The sequence below is a fragment of the Gadus chalcogrammus genome, chromosome 7, assembly GCF_026213295.1.
Source record: "Gadus chalcogrammus isolate NIFS_2021 chromosome 7, NIFS_Gcha_1.0, whole genome shotgun sequence".
Classification (NCBI taxonomy): domain Eukaryota; kingdom Metazoa; phylum Chordata; class Actinopteri; order Gadiformes; family Gadidae; genus Gadus; species Gadus chalcogrammus.
Window position 1 is genome coordinate 31,556,841 of NC_079418.1, and position 24,916 is coordinate 31,581,756.

General features: G+C 50.5%; 1 protein-coding gene across 3 annotated transcripts; it reads left to right on the plus strand.

Annotated features, from left to right (window-relative positions):
* Window positions 1-20: 20 nt before the first annotated feature.
* On the plus strand, window positions 21-24,206 carry tbc1d8b (TBC1 domain family member 8B). Of its 3 annotated transcripts, XM_056593788.1 has the most exons (21): window positions 21-544; window positions 1,804-1,914; window positions 2,615-2,733; window positions 3,559-3,784; window positions 4,368-4,608; window positions 6,236-6,443; window positions 7,508-7,675; window positions 8,232-8,393; window positions 8,999-9,149; window positions 9,776-9,990; window positions 10,823-10,940; window positions 11,761-12,046; window positions 12,762-12,891; window positions 14,029-14,127; window positions 14,230-14,298; window positions 14,556-14,796; window positions 15,644-15,709; window positions 18,635-18,715; window positions 19,249-19,296; window positions 19,407-19,504; window positions 21,411-24,206. In XM_056593788.1, exons 1-21 carry the CDS (start codon window positions 418-420, stop codon window positions 22,047-22,049), a joined length of 3,603 nt encoding a protein of 1,200 aa, XP_056449763.1. In that variant the 5' UTR covers window positions 21-417; the 3' UTR covers window positions 22,050-24,206. The 3 variants fall into 3 exon arrangements, with proteins under 3 accessions (XP_056449763.1, XP_056449764.1, XP_056449765.1); XM_056593789.1 differs by lacking the exon at window positions 18,635-18,715 and having other exon boundaries at window positions 22-544; XM_056593790.1 differs by lacking the exons at window positions 18,635-18,715; window positions 19,249-19,296 and having other exon boundaries at window positions 22-544.
* The last annotated feature ends 710 nt before the right edge of the window (window positions 24,207-24,916 follow it).

Here is a 24,916-nt window from a genome sequence, read left to right on the forward strand (position 1 = left end):
TTATTATTATCTCCTCTGTTTCTCAGGATCACTTTAATAAAGCTTCCATTTGTATGACGCTCTTCATATCCTGGTTGTGATACATCTTCCTAAAACAGTAAATACAACGCGCAATTTGTAAACAGACCGTTTATTTTCCTGCATAAACTACAACCACAAAAGCAGCACACGATTCAACCGGCTGAAAAAATATATGAAACGACAAACGCCAGGAATGCACACAGACACTGCTCAAAACAAACTACAACTCCCATGGTTCCGCGCGGCATCGCTGTTATTTGGCTTCATGTCTTGTAGACGTGGGCAGCAGGGAGGGACTCGAACAAACAAACCTCCAGAACACCAACATATATAAATATATATCTCCTGACATGCGGAGGGGATCTGAAGGATAACTCCTCTCACCAGACCCCCAACATGTGGTTGAAGCCGGAGGAGATCCTGCTGAAGAACGCCTTTAAACTCTGGGTCACTGAGAATGACAATGATTATTTCGTGCTGCAGAGGAGACGGGGCTACGGGGAAGGGGCAGGCGGGCTGACAGGTAACATCACCGTAGTTTGAGTAATAACGGTCTGGTGTCGGTGATTAAAGGCTTATTTCAGACATCACGGTGATTAACATTGAATCTCAGACGCAGTAACTGCTCCATGGAAACCTCTAGGTATTGTAGAAACTAACGGCAAGGGTAGAGGAGAGTAAAATGCGTATGGCAACAGGTATATATAATGTATATATATAAATATATATCACAATGCATAGCTCCTATGGTTCACTAGTTGCTTATTGTGTTGTGTGAGTACCAGCTCTCCCTCTGTCTGCTACGTCTCCTATGTCTCCTCTCGCTTTTTTTCCACGTCTGCTTAGTTGATGGATTGTATGCATGAGGATGTTGACTTAACCCGCAAGTCTGAGCAGTCAGATTTAACCTAATATTATTTTTTTTCAACCACATTTCCTTCTCCGTTACTGAACTCTAGATCAACAAACACAGCTTTGCTTTCACATCTGGCTCCCAAAACGTTTGTATTATCACCACTCAGTGGTTCATGGAGCTATGTCTACACACATTACATTAACACATGATTACATAGAGGAAATCCTCCTCTATGGAGCTGACAGCTTGAAGGAGGTTGTTCTGTAACTAAACTAGACATCTTCGTCATCCCCACCACCATCACCCTCACTTCACTTTTCTCGCGTTGATGGGTGTTAATGAGAGGGGTTTAGACTGACAAAGAATCACGCTCACTAATGATAGTGTGGACTAAATACCAGCTGACACTGTGCAAGCATGCTCTCGCCCTCTCTCTCTCTCTCTCTCCCTCTCTCTCTCTCTCCCTCTCCCTCTCCCTCTCCCTCTCCCTCTCTCTCTCTCTCTCTCTCTCTCTCTCTCTCTCTCTCTCACACATGTCGTATATCTGCTCTAGTGACGTGGTAAACACCTGTCTTCTTCACTGTTGTACGAACTCAGTGGTAAAGACGACAGTTAAAGCACAGTGGTCGACTGAGATGTTGAGTAGGCCTGTGAAACATACTTAGACTGAGCTGAAGCCGCGTTTCAGAGAGAAACAGGCCTCAGCCTCGACCTTGTTAATAATTCATCGAGGACATATTACAGATAAGTCATGGAGCCCTCTCGTTGTCCGTAGTGGGCAGGAGCAGGGATTGCGGTTAGATTCATGGCAGTATTCATTATGCTAAGCGCATGTAAGGCCGATCTCTGCGTGTTGTCGAGGCTTTCACGTGGGCGGTTGAACTCTGCCAGTCGGATCGTCGGTTGAGAGTAAAGTGTTGTTCCAGGTCTGCTGGTGGGAACCCTGGACACGGTCATGGACTCCACATCCAAGGTGGCTCCGTTCCGCATCTTACACCTCACCCCCGACTCCCAGATCTACTGGTCCATCGCCTGCGGTACGTGTCCCCAGCAGCAGCTGAAGGGCCCCGATTGGTCCCCCAGGTGGGATGTGGTGGCATCACAGGTCGGTGCGTCCACCCCAGATGCATGATGGGATAGATCAGCTCTGCTGTGTTGCTGGTCGAGTCTACTGGGTCGGCTGGTAGGCGGATCATCACACATCTGGGTGGACACTCCTACTTGTGATGTCACTAATGGGTCGATTTCTAAAGGGCTTGTAATTAACATTAACATTAACATCACAGCTAGGGGGGAGCCAATAGGGGCTCTTAAAATAGGTTATTTTAATGTTCTTAATGCCTTCATTTGATCTACAATGGCGAAGTCTTCAGTTTATAAATTGATACTGCACGATTATATAAAGTTCAGTTTATATAGTGATACATGATGACATAGAGTTCAGTTTATGAGGTGATAGAACAGGATTACATCGAGATGAATTTATAAAGTGATATAACATGATGACATAGAGCACGTTATAAGTGTTGCAGCATAATTTTATAGCGTTAAGTTCATATAGTGTTGATACATAATTATATAGTTAAGTAATATAGGGTTGATGCATGGTATTATAGAGTTTGTATATTGTTAGTACCTAGTCGTGAGTAATTAGTGATTATAGAGTTGGTTTGTGTAGTGTTAGTAGTGAGTAACTGGTGAATACTGAGTTTGTGCGTACGTTGTTCCCTGGGTCAGGTGGCACCAAGGAGGAGATTGTGAAGCACTGGGATTGGCTGCAGCAGAACATCATGAGGACTCTGGCCGTGTTCGACTCCAGCGATGACATCACCAGCTTCGTCCAGGGAAAGATCAGGGTATGAAATGTCCTCCATGTTGCTGGTGTACCCTTGTTGTTATACAGCGTCATGGTATCACAGGTCCCTGGTCCTGGTTCAAACACGCACAGCAGATGGCTCATGTGGAGCTCTGACTGACTGCATCCAACTCAGCTGAGAAATGCTCGTGTTTGAATCTGAAACAACACTCATCCACTTCAAATGCATCTCACACAACAAGTCCATGAAGAGATGCTTGTTGGATTGCTATTGACTTTTAGAAGACCTTCTCCTCTTCCCTAAAGCGTCATTCATCATCACAACTCAATCTGTCTCAGTCTCAGTCTCTGTCTCTGTCTCTCTCTCTCTCTCTCTCTCTGTCTGGCTCACTGTCTCTTTCTCTGTCGCTCTCTGTCTCATTTGTCTCTGGCTGTCTAACTCTCTGTCTCTCTGTCATCTCTCTTTCTGTCTCTCTGTCTGTCTCTCTGTCTATCTCTGTCTGGCTCGCTGTCTCTGTCTGTGAGAGGCAGAGAGTGTGAGAGGCAGAGAGTGAGAGAGGCAGAGTGTGAGAGGCAGACAGTGTGAGAGGCAGAGCGAGTGAGAGGCAGAGAGTGAGGGATGCAGAGTGAGAGAGGCAGAGAGGGAGAGAGGCAGAGTGAGAAAGAGGCAGAGGGTGAGAGAAGGAGAGAGGCAGAGCGTGAGGGAGGCAGAGAGTGAGGGAGGCAGAGAGTGGGGGAGGCAGAGAGTGATGGATGCAGAGTGAGAGAGAGGCCGAGTGAGCGAGAGGCCGAGTGAGAACGCGTGTGATTGGCCCCAGGTCCAGTACCTACCTCATCACCCTGGCTGTGTGCGTCCCCCCCGCAGGGTCTGATCGCCGAGGAGGGCAAGAGCTCTATGGTGCAGGAGGAGGACCCCGAGAGGTTCAGGGAGGCCCTGCTCCGGTTCCACAAGTGGTTCGAGCTGCCGGCCAAGGAGAAGCTGGTCACCTACTACTCCTGCAGCTACTGGAGGGGCCGCGTGCCCTGCCAGGGCTGGCTCTACCTCAGCACCAACTTCCTCTGCTTCTACTCCTACCTGCTGGGCGCCGAAGGTAACGCCCACACCTGCTCACAGAGGATGGAGGACTAGTGTTCCAGTACTGTGGCCTACACCTTCTCCACAGATGATGGAGGAGTAGTGTTCCAGTACTGTAGCCTACACCTTCTCTCACAGATGATGGAGGAGTAGTGTTCCAGTACTGTAGCCTACACCTTCTCTCACAGATGATGGAGGAGTTGTGTTCCAGTACTGTAGCCTACACCTTCTCTCACAGATGATGGAGGAGTTGTGTTCCAGTACTGTAGCCTACACCTTCTCTCACAGATGATGGAGGAGTTGTGTTCCAGTACTGTAGCCTACACCTTCCCTCACAGATGATGGAGGAGTAGTGGTTCAGTACTGTGGCCTACACCTTCTCTCATAGATGATGGTCATGATGTAGACTGAAGACCTAAAGTCCCAGTAGGGCTCCTCCTCCCTGGTGAGAGTGTGTCCGCTGAAGACACACAGCCATTCATAGATAGACTCATAATTAGACAGATGGGGAGATAGATGGATGGGTGGATAAATGGACAGATGTATTGATAGACAGCTGGGTGATGATGATGTCTCCTCCCTGGTGTTGTGGGCTCCAGTGAAGCTGGTGATCTCCTGGGATGAGATCTGGCGCCTGGAGAAGACGTCGAACGTGATCCTGACGGAGAGCATCCACGTGCAGGCTCACGGCGAGAACCACTACTTCTCCATGTTCCTGCACCTCCACGAGACCTTCCTGCTCATGGAGCAGCTGGCCGACTACTCCGTCAAGAGGCTGTTCGACAAGGAGTCGTTCAACCGCGAGCCCAGCCTCTGCGACCCCCTGCAGATCACTAAGAGGTGGGCGGCACTGCAGCTGGACTCGGGGTCCGGGTCCACACGGAGAACACACTGAACTAAGGCTCGGTTTAGTTGGATGACGAGCACATGGTTTCATGGTCTTTGATATGAGAATCAAGAGCACACCTGAAGATGTAAATACAGATTGGTTTAGATATGTTTTTTTCAATACAAAATCGAACAACTTGCAAACTCACTTGATTAAGTAGTTCCACAGACGGACTCCGATTCAGCAACCCTGCCTAGACCCAGACCTAGAGGTATCTGTCTAGACTCAGACCGCCTAGATGCAGCTGGGGGGTCCAGCAGTAGACCTGTCTAGACTCGTTTGGATCACAGTCCGTATCCCCGAGCTAACTAGTGTGGTGTGATGCGCTCACGATATCTGGGACCTTACAGTCTCAGACAGATGTTGATTTGGGCAAAATAATGTGTGGTGAAGCAAATGAACAAAGACTTAAGAAGTTGGGGTTACATTAATTTGTTATACCTGAATATGGGGTGCCAGGTCTGAAAGGTTGGGACCGGCCGACTGGGTTTGGGTGTGGTGCTGATAGAAAGGGATACTGCTTGTAATCCTGTCTCCTCTAATACACTCCATGGCTGCGCGACGGCTTATAGAAACCACAATGCCCTGGAGGATTGATTCTAATTAATTTCAGTTAAACTCTTTGTGATGCAGGAATTTGTACGCTTTTGATTATGAGTTAACGTCTGTGGGGCTTTACAGAAGATGAGCATGAGGTTACAGGATGTTATAGATTGGTAAGTAGGTCTTCCCTGGTCCCAGCTGGATCGGCAGTGTTTGTGTTACGCATCATTATGCTGCTCAGACCGCCCGTAGCAACACACAGAGCACCCAGAGTGAAAGTGTCCTTGTTTTCCCAAACAGGGTCCAGCTAGGTGCATATTCCCAGTGGTGAGCTCTGGGCATTCTCCGCCACACGCGGAAACAGCACTTGTTCCAGTTACTCCACTCAGGAACACTATTCTTAGTTACGCTGTGTAAGCTGTACATTGTCCTGCACTCCTAAAGGTGTTAAATTCTGGCTGGGCATTATTACTCACCTCCGCTCGCCGTGTTATAATGTAGGTCACCTCCGCTCACGTTATTATAATGAAGAGAAGAGAAGATATTAGGCACCTTCCCTCACAGTATTATTCTGTAGAGGAGGTCTCTGAGTCCACAGTATTATAAAGTAATCTTGTATCCTTTGTATTAATATAGCATTACATCCTTTGCCCTGACATTATTAGAATCGTAAGAAGTCGCTGATCAGTGGCTTACTGTCACGGTATTATATAGTAGAGAATATAACAACCACGTTGATGTCACCTGCCCTCACTGTCGAATGTCACCGCCGCTCACGTAGAATCATTCATCCGTCATCTACCCTCGCAGCATTTGAATGTAGAGGACATCACCTCCACTCACATCATATTGTAGAGTCACTCATCCGTCACCTACCCTCACACTAAGAGGTCATCCCCATCACTGAGTCTGGGGCTGACCTTTGAGCCTTAACTCTGGGTCTGGCGCTGACCTTTGGGTCTGGCGCTGACCTCTGACCTCGGAGGCTGACCTCTGGGTCTGGGTCTGACCTCCTGCGTCTCCCCTCTCCTCCAGAGGTCTGGAGACCCACGCCAGGAGCGAGCAGTTCCGGATGTTCTTCCGCCTCCCCCGGGAGGAGAACCTCCTGGAGGTCCACGAGAGCTTCCTGTGGGTGCCCTTCAGCCACTTCAACGCCCTGGGGAAGATCTGCCTGTCGGAGAGCTACCTCTGCTTCGCCAGCCAGGACGGCACCCAGTGCCACGTCATCATCCCCATCCGCGAGGTGAGGGCGCGCCCGGGGGACCCTGGGCCGGGAGGGGGTCCGCTCGGAGGGGGTTCTGGGAGCTGACGTACCTACCAAGCGTATGACGACAGTGATGTCATTAAAGCAGTGGAGTGGAAAGGGGTTCAAGGTTTATTGAAACCGACATGAACCTTTGAGACGGTTAATTCTCACATTATAACTCTGCTACTAACAGTTGTTTTATTATAATTCTTACCTTTTATTTAAACTGGTAAGTCGTAGAGGTATAGTAACATCTATTTAATTGATTTTTATTTAATATTTCATACTTTATTTAAGGACGTTTCAGGAGGTCAGTGTAACGGGGGTGATGTCTGTTCCAGGCGGTCAGTGTAACGGGGGTGATGTCTGTTCCAGGCGGTCAGTGTAACGGGGCTGATACCTGTTCCAGGCGGTCAGTGTAACGGGGGTGATGTCTGTTCCAGGCGGTCAGTGTAACAGGGCTGATACCTGTTCCAGACGGTCAGTGTAACAGGGGCTGATGTCTGTTCCAGGCGGTCAGTGTTCCAGGCGGTCAGGGTAACAGGGGGTGATGTCTGTTCCAGGCGGTCAGTGTAACGGGGGTGATGTCTGTTCCAGGCGGTCAGTGTAACGGGGGTGATGTCTGTTCCAGTCGGTCAGTGTAACGGGGCTGATGTCTGTTCCAGGCGGTCAGTGTTCCAGGCGGTCAGGGTAACAGGGGGTGATGTCTGTTCCAGGCGGTCAGTGTAACAGGGGGTGATGTCTGTTCCAGGCGGTCAGTGTTCCAGGCGGTCAGTGTAACGGGGGGTGATGTCTGTTTCAGGTGGTCAGTGTAACAGGGGGTGATGTCGGTTCCAGGCGGTCAGTGTAACGGGGGTGATGTCTGTTCCAGGCGGTCAGTGTAACAGGGGGTGATGTCTGTTTCAGGTGGTCAGTGTAACAGGGGGTGATGTCGGTTCCAGGCGGTCAGGGTAACGGGGGGTGATGTCTGTTCCAGGCGGTCAGTGTAACGGGGCTGATACCTGTTCCAGGCGGTCAGTGTTCCAGGCGGTCAGTGTAACGGGGGGTGATGTCTGTTCCAGGTGGTCAGCGTGGAGAAGCCCGACTCCAGCAGCCGGTCGCTGACGGTGTGCGTGCGGGGCAAGCGGGCGCTCCGCTTCTCGGAGGTGCGGTACTACGAACGCCTGGCCGGGACCATCCGGAGCCGCTGCGGCATCGCCAGCAGCCCGCAGCACTCGGCCTCCACCGAGGTACGCAGCGTTAGGACTCGGTTGGTGACACTTTATGAGAGGGAGAGAGGGAGAGAGGGGAGAGGGAGGGAGAGAGAGAGAGAGAGAGAGAGAGAGGGAGGGAGGGGGAAGAGAGAGAGAGAGAGAGAGAGAGAGAGAGAGGAGAGAGAGAGAGAGAGAGAGAGAGAGAGAGAGAGAGAGAGAGAGAGAGAGAGAGAGAGAGAGAGAGAGAGAGAGAGAGAGAGAGCGCTCTTGAGTGTCCAACTGCCTTCACATGTAACGGTCCAGAACGTGATCGTAAACAATCCGATCTACATTTAAATGTATCTACATGTATATTAGGTATAAAGCAGACACTTTGGTCCAAAGCAAAGCATACAGTCAACTTTGGAGTAGCCACACAATGTTTGACAGGGCTGCAGTACCAAGTTAAACAAATAATTGGACAGATCGCAAAGTAAACGTAGGAACAGGAACGGTAAGTGTCTGGAAGTGGTAATAGAGGTTAAGCAAACAGAAAGGTTCCACCCATCAGTCGTTTCAGGGCGTGTGTGTCTCATATCCTGGCCCTCCCCAGACCATCAAGGGGGAGTGCCAGACGCTGATCAACCACTTCGAGGACAACCCCGACGACGTGACCCTGATGGTGGGCCAGAGGGACAGCAGCAAGGCCGTGAGCACGGAGGCCCTCATGACCGTCTTCCACCCGCAGGACGTGGAGAACCTGGACCCCAAGATGGTGAGCATGGAGACACTAGACCTGGGGCTCATGACCCCCGCCTGCTGGGCCGACTGAGGGCCGGGGGGGCACCTCATGAATGAGGGGGGTGCTGAGGAGGTTCACATGTATCTACGTCTGTTCATCATCTCTACGTTATAAAGATGACCTTTTTGGGAGACTTTTGTGCGGACGATGCTTTGAATCACTAATGCATTTTTTTAATTTTTAATTTCTCCTTGATTGAGCCAGGAAGATCCCGTTGAGATACGAGGTCTCTTCTTCAGGGAGTCCTGCTGAAGACACAGCACAAAGTTACACAAGAAAAATGAAATGTTTCATGTAAAAAAGCGATTTCACATGATGGAACGCATGCAGTACATAAATGGTACAACTACAAAACGACATGAAAGCTACGCGAATGAAAATAAGTTGGGAAATGCAATCAACAGTGCAAAGACCTGTGTAAGGTGTAAAGTGTAAAGACGCACGTGTCTTCTCTGTTCCCTGAAATAGACAGAAGTTAATCTCTGTCCTCCTAAAGAGAGTTGACTCCGTCTTCAAGGGAGGTTCATTCCTCGATGTTCTCCCGTTAACGGGGTCATACTTTGTGTGTTCTTCTCCAGCTGAAGGAGAAGATGAAGGAGCAGTCGTGGAACATCCACTTCACAGAGTACGGTCGAGGAACCAGCATGTTCTTCACCAAGAAGACCCGGGACCTGATCGTCCGCGGAGTTCCAGAGGCGCTCCGAGGAGAGCTGTGGATGTTGTTCTCAGGTGAGCCTCCTCCACCTATTACTCCTCCTCCACCTCCTTCACCTTCTCCTCCTCTTACTCATTCTCCATCTCCTCCACCTCCTCCACCTCTTACTCATTCTCCATCTCCTCCACCTCCTCCACCTATTACTCCTCCTCCACCTCCTCCAACTTCTCCTCCCCCTCTTAATCCTCCTTCATGTCCTCCACCTACTCCTTCTCCTTTTTACTCCTCCATGTCCTCCCATCTTCTCTGCCTCTTACTCCTCCTCCACCTCCTCCACCCTCTCCTCCTCCCCTTGCTCTATCTACTGCTACTCCTGAACCTCTCCATGTTGGAACCTCTGATCCTCAGACAGGAGTCATCGTTGGTGAACAAAGCAGCACGAGATTACAAATCATTCAGATCTCGAATCTTCTCTTAATCCGGCGCTGTAGAAATATATTCACATTGTAAAGAAGAAAGAGTAACCGATTTTATGAGTCATGCAGTGGTTTTATTAGATTCTTTAGACTGACCTGAAGTGTGAGAAATAGTAGTTTAATATTTGAATGATGAAATGAGAAGCTGGAGCTGGGCTCTGACTGATCGGGAGGTGGTTGTGTCATTGTGTCATTGTGTGGTTGTGCGGTTGTGTGGTCCGTAGGGGCGGTCAACGACATGGCCACCCACCCCGGCTACTACACGGAGCTGGTGGAGCACTCCCTGGGCACCTCCACCCTGGCCACGGACGAGATCGAGAGGGACCTCCACCGCTCGCTGCCCGAGCACCCCGCCTTCCAGAGCGACACGGGCATCTCCGCCCTGCGCAGGGTGCTCACCGCCTACGCCTCCAGGAACCCCAAGATCGGCTACTGCCAGGTGAGCTCTATGTGGGCGTGTCTCTACTGCCAGGTGAGCTCTATGTGGGCGTGTCTCTACTGCCAGGTGAGCTCTATGTGGGCGTGTCTTTACTGCCAGGTGAGCTCTATGTGGACGTGTCACTACTGCCAGGTGAGCTCTATGTGGGCGTGTCTCTACTGCCAGGTGAGCTCTATGTGGGCGTGTCCCTACTGCCAGGTGAGCTCTATGTGGGCGTGTCTCTACTGCCAGGTGAGCTCTATGTGGGCGTGTCTCTACTGCCAGGTGAGCTCTATGTGGGCGTGTCTCTACTGCCAGGTGAGCTCTATGTGGGCGTGTCTCTAACGCCAGGTGAACTCTATGTGGGCGTGTCTCTAACGCAAGGTGAGCTCTATGTGGGCGTGTCTCTGCTGCCAGGTGAGCTCTATGTGGGCGTGTCTCTACTGCCAGGTGAGCTCTATGTGGGCGTGTCTCTAACGCCAGGTGAGCTCTATGTGGGCGTGTCTCTACTGCCAGGTGAGAGCTGGGGCCCGGAACATGTTAGAGAGATTTGGGCATGTCTCTAACGCCAGGTGAGCCCAGGTGAGCTCTGGTGTGTCTCGTCATCCTCGTCATTGTCCTCGATGAGTGTTGTTCATTTGACTGTTGTTCATTTGAGATTTCTGAAATCCTACATATTTTTCTGTCTGTCTCTCTCTGTCTGTCTGTCTGTCTGTCTGTCTGTCTGTCTGTCTGTCTGTCTGTCTGTCTGTCTGTCTGTCTGTCTGTCTGTCTGTGTGTGTCTGCGCGTGCGTACGTCTGTGTGCGTGCCTGTTCCTGGGTGTGTGTGTGTGCGTGTGCGCGGTGTCTTCAGGCGATGAACATCCTGACGTCGGTGCTGCTGCTCTACGCTAAGGAGGAGGAGGCCTTCTGGCTGCTGGTGGCCGTCTGTGAGCGGATGCTCCCCGACTACTTCAACCGCAGGATCATCGGTGAGACGCAGAGAATATAACAACCACACAGATGTCTCTCTCTCTCTCTCTCTCTCTCTCTCTCTCTCTCTCTCTCCTCTCTCTCTCTCTCTCTCTCTCTCTCTCTCTCTCTCTCTCTCTCTCTCTCTCTCTCTCTCTCTCTCTCTCTCTCTCTCTCTCTCTCTCTCTCTCTCTCTCTCTCTCTCTCTCTCTCTCTCTCTCTCTCTCTCTCCTCTCTCTCTCTCCTCTCTCTCTCTCTCTCTCTCTCTCTCTGGTGAGGTCTTCACACCGGTGAGAAGACCTCTCTCTCTCTCTCACCATCTTTCTAACCCTCAGCAGCATCAGGGTGGAGCCACTTGAAGTGATGACAGCATAGTCGTTCTGTGTCCACATTAATCTACCTAGGCATCCTTGAGCATGAGGCTCACACAGTAAAATAATAGTAGAGTTGCCAATTGTTTGTTGGACAATAGAGGAGTGCCATTCTTGTGTGTGTGAGGAGGTGTATTACTAACAGTTGCTAAACACTCAAGAGCTGTTAACAATTTGTTTGAAGGTAAATATTAATATAAATATACCTGTTGGCTCTTTCGTGCCGCGGGAGATGACAGCAAAGAGAGTAGAGACCACAGTAGAGACTACAGTAAAACCTGAAGCACAAAACAAATCGAATCATTTCGTTGCAAAGCGAACGAGCATGAGAATGTACCGAAGGTGTGCACAGAACCCTCTATGTTCTGTGCATTCACACTCTGACGTACTTGGCGTGTCTGGTTCTCTGAGGTCCTGTGCGTGCCGGAGGGTCTAGAGCTCATCTATACATCCCCTCCCCCCCCCTCAGGAGCCCTGGTGGACCAGGCGGTCTTCGAGGAGCTGATCCGGGACCACCTGCCCCAGCTGGTGGAGCACATGGCGGACCTGAGTTTCTTCTCGTCGGTGTCGCTGTCCTGGTTCCTCACGCTGTTCGTCAGCGTGCTGCCCATCGAGAGCGCCGTCAACGTGGTGGACTGCTTCTTCTACGACGGCGTGAAGGCCATCCTGCAGCTGGGCCTGGCCGTGCTGGGCGCCAACATGGAGGCTCTCATCAGTTGCCACGACGACGCCGAGGCGGTCACCATCCTCAACAAGTGGGTGTCCGATGGAGCGAGGTCTTTAGTGGGCTGTGTTAGGTGGGTCTGGGAGGCCTGGCCTGGTCTGAGTGGGTCTGGGTGGGTCTAAAGCAGGGGTTCTCAAAGTTTTGACAGCTGAGGGCCAATTTAGGAACGCAGAATTTGACTGAGGGCCGCCAAAGGAAAGAAAACTAGGCGGGAAACGCCATCAGCATCCCAGTGGTGAAAAATAACATCTGGGAGGACCTCTGGGAGTGAGGTCAAGTGCGGTCTAAATCACAAAACTGGGGTTCATCCTTTCAAAGTAATGTACAGTCGGATTAAACCTAACAAATGGAACAGGATTTAATTGAAAGCTAAGGGTCTTTAATAATTAATATTGATATAAAAAAAGAATTAAAAAAAAATACTCAATCCCTACTGCCAGGTGAGCTCTATGTGGGCGTGTCTCTACTGCCAGGTGAGCTGGCACCTGGCAGTAGAGTGCCATTCTTGGCACTCTACTGGCTCTACTTGGCTATCTTCTTTCTTTTTTACTTACTTACATTTGTATGTCATCGCGGGCCGCCAGGAATGTTTAAGTCAAATTAACCTCACTTTATGGATGCGTTAATGAGGGAAGTCAAACTATTCATGTTCCTCATAATCCAAATCCTGCTGAACTAGTTTTTATGAAACATTGTAGTTGGATGTTCTGATGTTTTTTTTTTTTTTTTTTTTGCTTCCCCGTCAGATTCTTCGACAGCGTGACCAATAAGGACAGCCCCCTGCCGCCCACGGTGCAGCAGGCGTCGCTTAGCAACAGCGACCGGTCCTCCCACGCCACCGTGGACATCAGCGAGTTGATCCGGGAATCCTACGAGGTAGTGGAGAGGATTCTCCCTCACTGTAGGAGGTTCACTGCAGGACTACAGGACTCACTGTAGGACACTCACTGTAGGACTACAGGACTCACTGTAGGACACTCACTGTAGGAGGGTCACTGTAGGACACTCACTGTAGGAGGGTCACTGTAGGAGGGTCACTGTAGGACTACAGGACTCACTGGAGAAGCTACTCACTGTTGGTCATTCGAACCTCCAACTCACTGCACGCTGCTCACTGGAGTCTCTCACAGTAGCTCTTCCTCATTAGTAGCTACTCACTGTATCTTCTCGCTGTAGCTAGAGGCTGGAGGCTACAGGCTACTCCCTGTAGCTCCTGACTGTAGCTAGAGGCTGGAGGCTACTCCCTGTAGCTTCTCACTGTAGCTAGAGGCTACAGGCTACTCCCTGTAGCTCCTCACTGTAGCTAGAGGCTGGAGGCTACAGGTGAATCCCTGTAGCTCCTCACTGTAGCTAGAGGCTGGAGGCTTCAGACTACTCCCCGTAGCTCCTGACTGTAGCTAGAGGCTGGAGGCTACTCCCTGTAGCTCCTCACTGTAGCTGGAGGCTACAGGCTACTCCCTGTAGCTCCTCACTGTAGCTAGAGGCTGGAGGCTACTCCCTGTAGCTCCTCACTGTAGCTAGAGGCTGGAGGCTACAGGCTACTCCCTGTAGCTCCTGACTAGATAGAGGCTGGAGGCTACAGGCTACTCCCTGTAGCTCCTCACTGTAGCTAGAGGCTGGAGGCTACAGGCTACTCCCTGTAGCTCCTCACTGTAGCTAGAGGCTGGAGGCTACATGATACTCCCTGTAGCTCCTCACTGTAGCTAGAGGCTGGAGGCTACAGGCTACTCCCTGTAGCTTCTCACTGTAGCTAGAGGCTGGAGGCTACAGGCTACTCCCTGTAGCTCCTCACTGTAGCTAGAGGCTACAGGCTACTCCCTGTAGCTCCTCACTGTAGCTAGAGGCTGGAGGCTACAGGCTACTCCCTGTAGCTCCTGACTAGATAGAGGCTGGAGGCTACTTAGTGAAACTCTTCCCTGTAGTTCTCCACTACACTCTTCACTCTAGCTCCCTGTAGATCGTTTGTGTGTCCTCGCTGACCCAGAGTCTCCTCCGCTCTCTCCCTCTCCTCAGAAGTACGGCAGCATCCGCTCGGAGGACGTGGAGAGCTCCAGGAAGAGGAACAAGCTGTTTGTGATCCAGACCCTGGAGGACACCACCAAGCAGAACGTGGTGGGCGGAGCCTTTGGTTTGATAGGATGTGACGTGTGGCGGCCCGGGGGGCTTGCTCGGTTAACCTTGGCCTTGTTTCCTTTCCTATCTCCTCGCTCCTAGCTCCGCGTCGTGTCACAAGAAGTCAAATTCAGCGCCTCACAGTTGGACGACCTGTACTACCTGTTTAAGGTGAGGACACAGCGGTCATCCTCACATATGAATATGTGAGGTATGAACCCCAAGGTCCATAGCCGAACTTGTAGGCATCCTAGAGTAGGATGACCCTTGACCCCGACCTGCTCCTAGATGACCTGTTCCTGAATCCACGGCAAATCAAAGCATCTGCTGAAATTAATAAGATTTTCCTGTCTGGGATCAGAAAAGTGGAGCTTATCTTGCCTTGAATGGCAGCTAACTATAGCATCCTGTCGGTGTCTGGCCCACAGAGGCAGCACTTCCTCAGCTGCTACTGGATGATCGACAGCCCCGCGCTGACGCACCACGACCCCAGCCAGCCCTACCTGGACCAGTACCAGCTGGGCTTCCAGCAGTTCAGCCTCCTGTTCTCCCTGCTGGAGCCCTGGGCGGTCTGCTCCGCCAGCCACAGCCTCTCGCTGTGGGTCTGCCGGCTCATCGACCACAACCAGGACGGCCTCGTCAACTTCAAGGAGTTCTGCTCCGCCCTGGGTGAGATGAGTGGTCTCTCTCTCTCTCTCTCTCTCTGTCTCTGTCTCTGTCTCTGTCTCTCTCTCTCTCTCGCTCTCTCTCTGTCTCTGTCTCTGTCTCTGTCTCTCTCTCTCTCTCTCTGTCTCTCTCTCTCTCTCACTCACTCACTCACTCACTCACTCACTCACTCACTCACTCACTCACTCACTCACTGACTGACTGACTGACTGACTGACTGACTGACTGACTGACTGACTGACTGACTGACTGACTGACTCACTGACTCACTGACTGACTGCTGTGAGGAACTGACTGACTGACTGACTGACTGACTGGTGAGTTGAACTCACTCACTCACTCACTCACTCACTCACTGACTGGTGAGAGGATCTCACTCACTCACTGGTGAGAGGATCTCACTCACTCACTCACTGACTGGTGAGAGGATCTCACTCACTCACTCACTGACTGGTGAGAGGATCTCACTCACTCACTCACTGACTGGTGAGAGGATCTCACTCACTCACTGACTGGTGAGAGGATCTCACTCACTCATTCACTCACTGGTGAGAGGATCTCACTCACTCACTCACTGGTAAGATGTATGGCCTTCTCTCTCACTCACTCTCTCACTGGTGGTATGACCTCTCTCTGGTGAGAGGACCTCTCTCTTTCACCGGTGAGATGCATGATAATCTCTCTAACTGGTCTCTATGATGTTCTGGTGTCTAAACTGGACCTGATCGCTCTGTCTCTGCTGTTCTGGTCTCTCTGGTGTCTAAACTATACCTGGTGTCTCTGTCTCTGATGTTCTGGTCTCTAAACCAGACCCGGTCTCTGATTTTCTGGTCTCTCTGGTGCTCCACAGACATCTTTTACCACGGGTCCTTCACCGACAAGCTGAAGTTCCTCTTCAAGCTGCATCTGCCTCCAGGTACGTCCTGTGAATACTTCATGAAGATGTCAGGAGCCTTGTTGAGTTGAGATGTTTGGGATGCGATGGCTTATCTTGTTCCTCGTCTTTGATTCTGAAACTGTCGTTCTATATCGGAGTTGGCAGCTGTTGGGTTAGATTAGTCACCCGGATAAATCTATAAATAACAAGCCTGGCAGAGATTAAACATGAAAATCTGTTTAAAGTAATGGATATCTTAATTATTTAAGGGCTCAGTCGACTCGTCAGCGGCGGTGTCAACATGTTGACAGAACACGGGAATACGTGATTTGAGTCGGTAACAAGCAGCTGTGGGCTCTCGGCTCCGAAACAGCTCTGATAATCTGTCTTTCTCTCTCAGTCTAAATATAACCTGGTGTGAACCGCGTGGCCGGGCTGGGAAGAGTGTCCTTCAGTCAGGGGCTAGTGTGCTACTGTGTCTGGGATGTGTGTCTGTGTGTGTCAGTGTGTGTGTATTTGTGTCAGTTTGTATGCCTGTGTGTTGGTTTGTGTGAATGTGTGTTTTTTGTGTGTGTGTGTGTGTGTGTGTGTGTGTGTGTGTGTGTGTGTGTGTGTGTGTGTGTGTGTGTGTGTGTGTGTGTGTGTGTGTGTGTGTGTGTGTGTGTGTGTGTGTTCAGACTGTATGCTCCACAGCGCTTGCCTGAGGAGACGAATGGGAATCATGCACATGCTGGGTAGGATATGCACACACTCTCACACAAAGGGGTGTGTGTGCCTTTGTGTGCGTGTGTACGTGTCTTTGTGTGTGTGTGCACGTTTGTGCGTGTGTTTGGAGGTGAGTGGAGCAGATGGGATCCCCGGTGTGTAGGTGAGAGCGATGACGTCTCTGCAGACCTCCTATTCAAACCAGACCAGCAGAGGGGCGTGGTACTGTAGGGGTCAGGGTGTTAGAGTCCCAGACAAAAGGGTCTGATCACCAACGTCCGCAGTCCTGCCGTGGACACCTAGAGCTAGATGACCCCTGACCCCTGACCCCGCCTGCTCCTCAAGAACCTGTCTCTGAATGAACCCACTGTAGGATGATGTCAAACACCTGCTAGGGAACACAAAATTAACAATGAGCACTTGGTAGTAAATAGGGCTTTGACTTATGCCCAAAAATCATATTCGAAGTTTGTTTGTTTCTTAACATTAATATTCGAATATATTCGAATATTTATTAATAATATTCTGACCATTAAATGCCTTCAGTAAGAGCTGGATTGGGCTTTGCGAGGTTTGTTTACCGGCGTTGCTATGGTTATCGGTCTTGCGTGTTCCAACGGTTTATCAGGTTTCTAATAAATCGCAGTCTAATCAATCACTTCATTCACCGCCTCTTCCGTGGTCATTACAATATTATGAATAGACTGCGTCGGGTTCTCCGACGTCTCTCCCTCTTGGCCTGCCCATAACGGGTTCGAATATTAACGGCTGCCTAATATTCGTTCGAATTTTGCTTTATTTTTTGATATTCAAATTATATTCGAATAACGAAGTTTGGAGTCAAAGCCCTAGTAGTAAAAGAGCACAGTATATCTGAAGAGTCACATAGGGGGATAAACACCCTGAGGACATAGACATCCACATGGTAACAGATATGTGCAGTATGTATGTTCTATGAGGTCCACGTCTATGACACCAGCCCTGTGACCATGCACCATTCACCAGAGGCTCGTGCTATATAGACATGAACCTGATAGAACATACATATTGTGCATAGAGCAGTATCCATGGACACTAGGCGAGTGTTCTAGGTGTGTACCTCATAGAAGACACATGCTGTACTATGTGCAGTATGTGTGTTCTATGAGGTCCACGTCTATTCCACCAGCCCGGTGTTCACGTCTATAGCACTAGAGGCCGGTGTTGTAGACGTGAACCTCGAACGTACACATACTGTACTGTGCAGTTTGTATGTTCTATGAGGTTCAGGTCTATAACACCAGCCCGGTGTCTGTCCACTCACCACTCACTAGAGGCGGGTGCTATTGACGTGAACCTCATCGTAACATACAGCACTCTGTGGTAGCAGCAGCCGTGGCAGTAGCTGGTGTCAGTGGACGGCTTCCATGCCTTCTTCTCCAGGGACGGGCTGGCTCTGATAGGAGACACTGGGAGGGAGGGAGGGAGAGAGGGGGGGGGGGGGGGGGGGGGGGGGGTTTATGGTCCTGTTAGCTCGACGCCCGCCGCGCGCTAAATCCAACGCGGACTCTGAGCACGGACGTGGCATTTATGGCTGACGTGCTGTCAAGGTCTTATCGCCATGGCAACACGGGGGCCAAGGCATGCCGGTGGAAACACGAGCAGGAACACTCCAGGGAACGCACACAGGGGGATACTAACGCCAGCATGTATGGAAGGATCGGAGGTAGCTGGTTTGTGTCGAGATGTGTGGACCAAATAGTTTAAAGGTGACATAATATACCAGCAGGTTTTAGTGTCATTACAAGCCGTTTTGAAAATCTGCCTCTTCTGACATCACATGTGGCCGTGTCAACCTAGATGTATAATGGATAGATTAGCAACGTTTGCTACAGTCCACTGGGTAGGCTGGTAGACTGATCTATCCAGCACACACGCACACCTGGTGGTATAATATGTCACCTTTTGATAGTATGACATCATCAGTTTGAACACTAACGGAACATGTTTGTCTGTGATTATACCTGATGTACTTTGTATAGTTAGTACTAGTTTGGTTTTAGTAGTTTAGTCATTTAGCGGCCGCCTCGTCCTCCCAGTGTCCCCGGCTAGAGGAGGGATGTTCACCCTTTCATAAACCTCACCCCTTCACCCAGTAACACGTGTGTCTGGTCGCTCCCATCCCATGGCTGTTCTCTATCGGGTCCTCACTGCGCTTCTTCTTCTTCTCCTCTACGCTGCTGTGTTTCTGACGCCCCGCCGCGACCTTCGACCTCGTAGCGTTCACAGGCGCCCCCTCCCTCTCGGGGGAGCGGAGGGTCTCTGCGTCCCAGGACCCCCCCCACCTCGCTAGACTCACCGGTCAGCCTCTTCCTGTCTCCCGTCTCTCGCTGTCTTTCACTTTCACTTTCACTTTCACTTTCACTTTCACTTTCTTGCTCATCTTATGTTGCAACAATAGCAGACTAATAACCATTTATTGTTTTTTTTTTTATAATTTTTTATTTTTGGTGATCGTTTTATTCCATACATTTTATTTTTTGTAGTTTGTGAATAGGCTTTTTGTACAATTAAATTATCGTCTCATTAGCGGTTATGGTTTTTAGACTTTTTTTATTGGTTTTTATCGTTTTTCTGACATTTTTATGAACTACATTTTATTGGAATGTTGTTTTTCATAAGTTTGATGAATTATCTTTTATGGTGTTGATTACTTTTCTTTGATAATTGATTAACTTTTTTATGGGGAATAACCTCAGTACCTTTCTTTAGCTCAGTAGTTCTACCCCGCCTGCTCATACATTGCTTACAAGCTGCATGTGTGCTATGTATATATGTGTGTACTTCTGTGTGTACATATGCTATATATCTGTGTGTACATGTATCTCACACAGCGTTTGAGCTCCCAGAGGATGGTGTGATCAGAAAGAGTCCTGAAAGAGGTAAAGTTGCCCCTCCTCCTCTCCTCGTGCGTTCAGACTAGCGGCAGGTAGAAGTCTGACCCCAGCTCTGCGTCCGGGCTGACGGTTCCCCTCTCTGCTTGTGTTGGCAGGGAGAGGGAAGGTGGACCTGCAGGCCTACCTGAAACAGTGGCAGGACGAGATCCTGAAGAAGGAGGAGACCATCAAAGACCTGCCCAGAATCAACCAGGTACACTTATTCTCTTGATGGTTCCTTGACAGTACAGACACTGGTCATTAGGAAGCAGGTAGGGGTTAGACAGTACAGAGACAGGTCATCAAGGAGCAGGTAGGGGTTAGACAGTACAGAGACAGGTCATTAAGGAGCAGGCAGGGGTTAGACAGTACAGAGACAGGTCATCAAGGAGCAGGTAGGGGTTAGACAGTACAGAGACAGGTCATTAATGAGCAGGTAGGGATAGACAGTACAGAGACGGGTCATTAAGGAGCAGGTAGGGGTTAGACAGTACAGAGACGGGTCATTAAGGAGCAGGTAGGGGTTAGACAGTACAGAGACGGGTCACTAAGGAGCAGGTAGGGGTTAGACAGTACAGAGACAGGTCATTAAGGAGCAGGTAGGGGTTAGACAGTACAGAGACAGGTCAATAAGGAGCAGGTAGGGGTTAGACAGTACAGAGACAGGTCATTAAGGAGCAGGTAGGGGTTAGACAGTCCAGAGACGGGTCATTAAGGAGCAGGTAGGGGTGAGACAGTACAGAGACTGGTCATTAGGAAGCAGGTAGGGGTTAGATAGTACAGAGACAGGTCATTAAGGAGCAGGTAGGGGTTAGACAGTACAGAGACAGGTCATTAAGGAGCAGGTAGGGGTTAGACGGTACAGAGACAGGTCATTAAGGAGCAGGTAGGGGTTAGACAGTACAGAGACGGGTCACTAAGGAGCAGGTAGGGGTTAGACAGTACAGAGACAGGTCACTAAGGAGCAGGTAGGGGTTAGATAGTACAGAGACTGGTCGTTAAGGAGCAGGTAGGGGTTAGACAGTACAGAGACAGGTCATTAATGAGCAGGTAGGGATAGACAGTACAGAGACAGGTCATTAAGGAGCAGGTAGGGGTTAGACAGTACAGAGACAGGTCATTAAGGAGCAGGTAGGGGTTAGACAGTACAGAGACAGGTCATTAAGGAGCAGGTAGGGGTTAGACAGTACAGAGACAGTTCATTAAGGAGCAGGTAGGGGTTAGACAGTAGAGAGACAGGTCATTAAGGAGCAGGTAGGGGTTAGACAGTACAGAGACAGGTCATTAAGGAGCAGGTAGGGGTTAGACAGTACAGAGACAGGTCATTAAGGAGCAGGTAGGGGTTAGACAGTACAGAGACGGGTCATTAAGGAGCAGGTAGGGGTTAGACAGTAAAGAGACAGGTCATTAAGGAGCAGGTAGGGGTTAGACAGTACAGGGACAGGTCATTAAGGAGCAGGTAGGGGTTAGACATTATCATATCTACATATAAATATAACTGTTAAATTGATATGTTGTGATGGTGTGAATAGTGTGACTCCATAGTTGATCGAGTCCAGTACTGGTATCGGTCACATAGTTGATAGAACCAATCCGGTACTGTTGTGGGTCTACAGCTGATAGAACCAGTCCGGTACTGGTTTCGGTCTATAGTTGATATAACCAGTCCCGTACTGGTGTCGGTCACACAGCTGATAGGACCAGTCCAGTACTGGTATCGGTCATATAGTTGATAGAACCAGTCCCTTACTGGTGTGGGTCATACAGCTGATAGGACCAGTCCCGTACTGGTGTGGGTCATATAGCTGATAGGACCAGTCCGGTACTGGTTTCGGTCATACAGCTGATAGGACCAGTCCGGTACTGGTTTCGGTCTACAGCTGATAGGACCAGTCCGGTACTGGTTTCGGTCTACAGCTGATAGGACCAGTCCCGTACTGGTGTGGGTCTACAGCTGATAGAACCAGTCCGGTACTGGTGTGGGTCTACAGCTGATAGAACCAGTCCGGTACTGGTTTCGGTCTACAGCTGATAGGACCAGTCCGGTACTGGTGTCGGTCATACAGCTGATAGAACCAGTCCGGTACTGCTGTGGGTCATACTGGTCCTCGTCTCCCCAGGCCCAGTTCATCCAGCTCTCTAAGACCATGTACAACCTGTTCCACGGCGACCCTGAGGAGGAGGAGCTGTACCGCGCCGTGGCCCGCGTCACCAGCCTGCTCCTCCGCATGGAGGAGGTGGGGAGGAGGCTGCAGGAGCCCGCCAGCCCCAAGAAGACCCCCCCGGCTCCCCCCGCCGGCCCCCCCGAGCAGGGGGAGGGGGAGGGGGAGGGGGAGGAGCAGAGGGAGGAGCCGGCCTCCTCTTCCTCCGCTGTGCAAAAGGACTCCCCCACCTCCTCCTCTTCACCCTCCGCTGTGCAGAAGGACTCGCCCACCTCCTCCTCTTCACCCTCCACGGTGCAGAAGGACTCGCCCACCTCCTCCCCCGCCTCTTCCTCCTCCCCCACCTCCTCCCCCACCTCCGCGGTGCAGAAAGACTCCCCCTCCTCCTCCTCCCCCCCCCCCACCTCCTCCCCCACCTCCGCGGTGCAGAGGGACTCCCCCGTCTCCGGCGAGGTGGACTGGTCCTTCTCCTTCGAGCAGATCCTGGCCTCGCTCCTCAACGAGCCCAAGGTGGTGTTCTTCTTCGAGCGGCCCGTGGACGCCGACGCCCGGCTGGCCCACGCCCGGGCCCTGCAGCTCAGACCCAGGGCCAAGTGAGGCGCCCCGGGGTGGGGGCGTCCGGTCGGTCCGCAACCCTCCATTCCCCCCCTTTGAGGACCACGGGGGCTGTTGAGGGGGTGTGTTTCACCGCCCCCCCCCCCCCCCCCCCCCCCCCTCGGGTCGGTAGACCCTCTCACTCAAACCAGCAGCCCGGGTCCTGAAGTCCGACCGCGCTCTTTGTGGTCCGCGGGTTCGAGTTCTCCCTGAGAACGCCAGCCGCTCTGGCGCTCTCCGTCTCCGGTCCCCTTGTTGCTACGGCAACCGAGTCCGAAAAAACACAGTGAACGGATGGACGCGGTGAGTCACGCCGGCTCCAGCTTCTCCCGTGAGTCATCGCGGTGAGTTGTCCAGTTCCCCGGAGCCAAGGAACGCCAGTGATCTGTTATTACTGACCTTCACTAAAACAGGATCTAAAGAGAGGAGATAATTTGTGAACAATTCCAGCCCACCTTAAAAAAAAATCTATTTTTTCGATTTGTTGATTCATTTCTGACTAGCACCTGCCGTCGTTTGATATGTAGACAAGGTTTGGAAACGGGATCTGGTGTACATAGTCTGGTTTGGAGACCGGATCTGGTGTACATAGTCTGAATACGTAGATCAGGTTTGACACAGGATCTGGTGTCCTACTCTGAATATGTAGATCAGGTTTGACACAGGATCTGGTGTCCTAGTCTGAATACGTAGATCTAGTTTGACAAAGGATCTGGTGTCCTAGTCTGAATATGTAGATCAGGTTTGACACAGGATCTGGTGTCCTAGTCTGAATATGTAGATCAGGTTTGACACAGGATCTGGTGTCCTAGTCTGAATACGTAGATCATGTTTGGAGAGAGGATCTGGTTTATATAGTCTGAATACGTAGATCAGGTTTGAAGATGGGTGTTGTACAGTCTGATGTAACTCCACCGGCCATATTAGATGTTCAGTGTTGTCAATGAGTTACGATGTGAGGCTTGAGCAATAACTCGTGGAACAGGGAAGGCTATACCAATGGCACAAACGTTATGGCACAAAACTGCCCTCTCATGTCCAAGACAGGTAATGGTAGTTTGAGAAAGAAGTTGGGGTTAAGAAATCACTTGTTTCTCCATGGTAACCTTGTGTAAGTAGAGTGATTAGCCAATCAAAAATCGACCCCTTGAGTGACATCACAAGTGGGAGTGTTCCATCCAGATGCATGATGGGGAAGATCTTGCAGTTGGTCATGAACCGGGGTGGAATTTCTTACTGGTGATGTCACTAGGGGTAGGTTTGGGGGTAAAAAGGGGCATCCACTTCTTGGATTATGCATCGTATGTTTTCTCATTGAAGCTCCAAAGGGAATGCATGGCTGAACCACGTACCGTTGAAGCGCTTTACGTTCTCGTTATGTTCCTGTGTTGAAGAGCGTTTCCTTTGATAACTGTCGTCGAGACTCGAGCTGGGATCTTTGTATTTTTGATGGCATGAGTTTGTGGTTTGCCTTCCGAAACACTTGCACTTTTGTTTCAGTATGTCGCCGCGTACGTTCAGTGTCTGTTTTGCTCACGTCTCAGGGTGAAACGTAATTGGTCGGATTTGGATTTTTGGGCTGGCTGTGTTTTTGTTTCATTTCAAATTAAAAGCCCCCCCTGTAGGGTCCTTACAGGGCTGTGATCAATGCTGAGTGCTGACCGCAGGAGACAAGATGAGCCCGGTTACCGTCGGTTAACCAGACACTCTTCACTTATTCAGTCTTCTGCGTTCACATTTCCAGTTTTATATGTGTTCTATGAATTCCCAGATTTTGTTGTCAAAAGTAAAATGTGTCGCAGAGTTGTACATTAAGAGCTTGGAGTCATATCGCCGTGGAAACTTTGGATCCCAAACATTCCGAATCACTTTCAGAGATTTATGCAAAGAAATGTAGAAGTATAGAAACGTATAAAGACAGGAACATAGAGAGGATTTTAGGAGAAATAGGGATCTTCATCTAACTCATTAAAGCACACCCCTCATAGCATGTAGGACCATGTGGATGGAATATACATATTTATATATAGAAATATCTATATTAATATATGTATTATATGTTCTTACCATGTGAACAGTAACGATTCTGTTGTCGGTCGACTGAAAACCTGCCTTGGGTAAAAGATGTATATGTGTATCTATAAATAAATATATATAATAAGGAAATGAAAGGCATGTAATTGGTGGTTCTGATCTTCAGGGGGAGGGGGGTATGAGTCACCAGCTCCACTCTGAGCTCTGGTCCTAAGCGTCATCCCCCCATTGTGCATCAACCTCTGTCCATCAACCTCTGTCCATCAACCACTGTCCATCAACCACTGTGCATCTGTCCATCAACCTCTGTCCATCAACCGCTGTCATCCCCCCACTGTCCATCAACCGCTGTCCATCAACCGCTGTCCATCAACCGCTGTCCATCAACCACTGTCAATCAACCGCTGTCCATCAACCGCTGTCCATCAACCGCTGTCCATCAACCGCTGTCCATCAACCGCAGTGCATCAACCGCTGTCCATCAACCGCTGTCCATCAACCGCTGTCCATCAGCCGCTGTCCATCAACCACTGTCCATCAACCGCTGTCCATCCCTCACTCCTCATGGTGTCACCTAGAGTGAATGGGTCACACACACACACACACACACACACACACACACACACACACACACACACACACACACACACACACACCCCCCCCCACTCTCTACCCCCACTTCGACTTCTTTGTCACCGTAGTTGCTCGGTCGCTCTGTGGCGGTTTCCATGGAGACCAGCGCTGTGTTCCACCTCTAGAAGGGGTGGCTCTCCGTCTCCGCCGTGGGGATGAACCTGACCCGGGTTAGTGTGGACCCCCCCCCACCCTGACCCGGG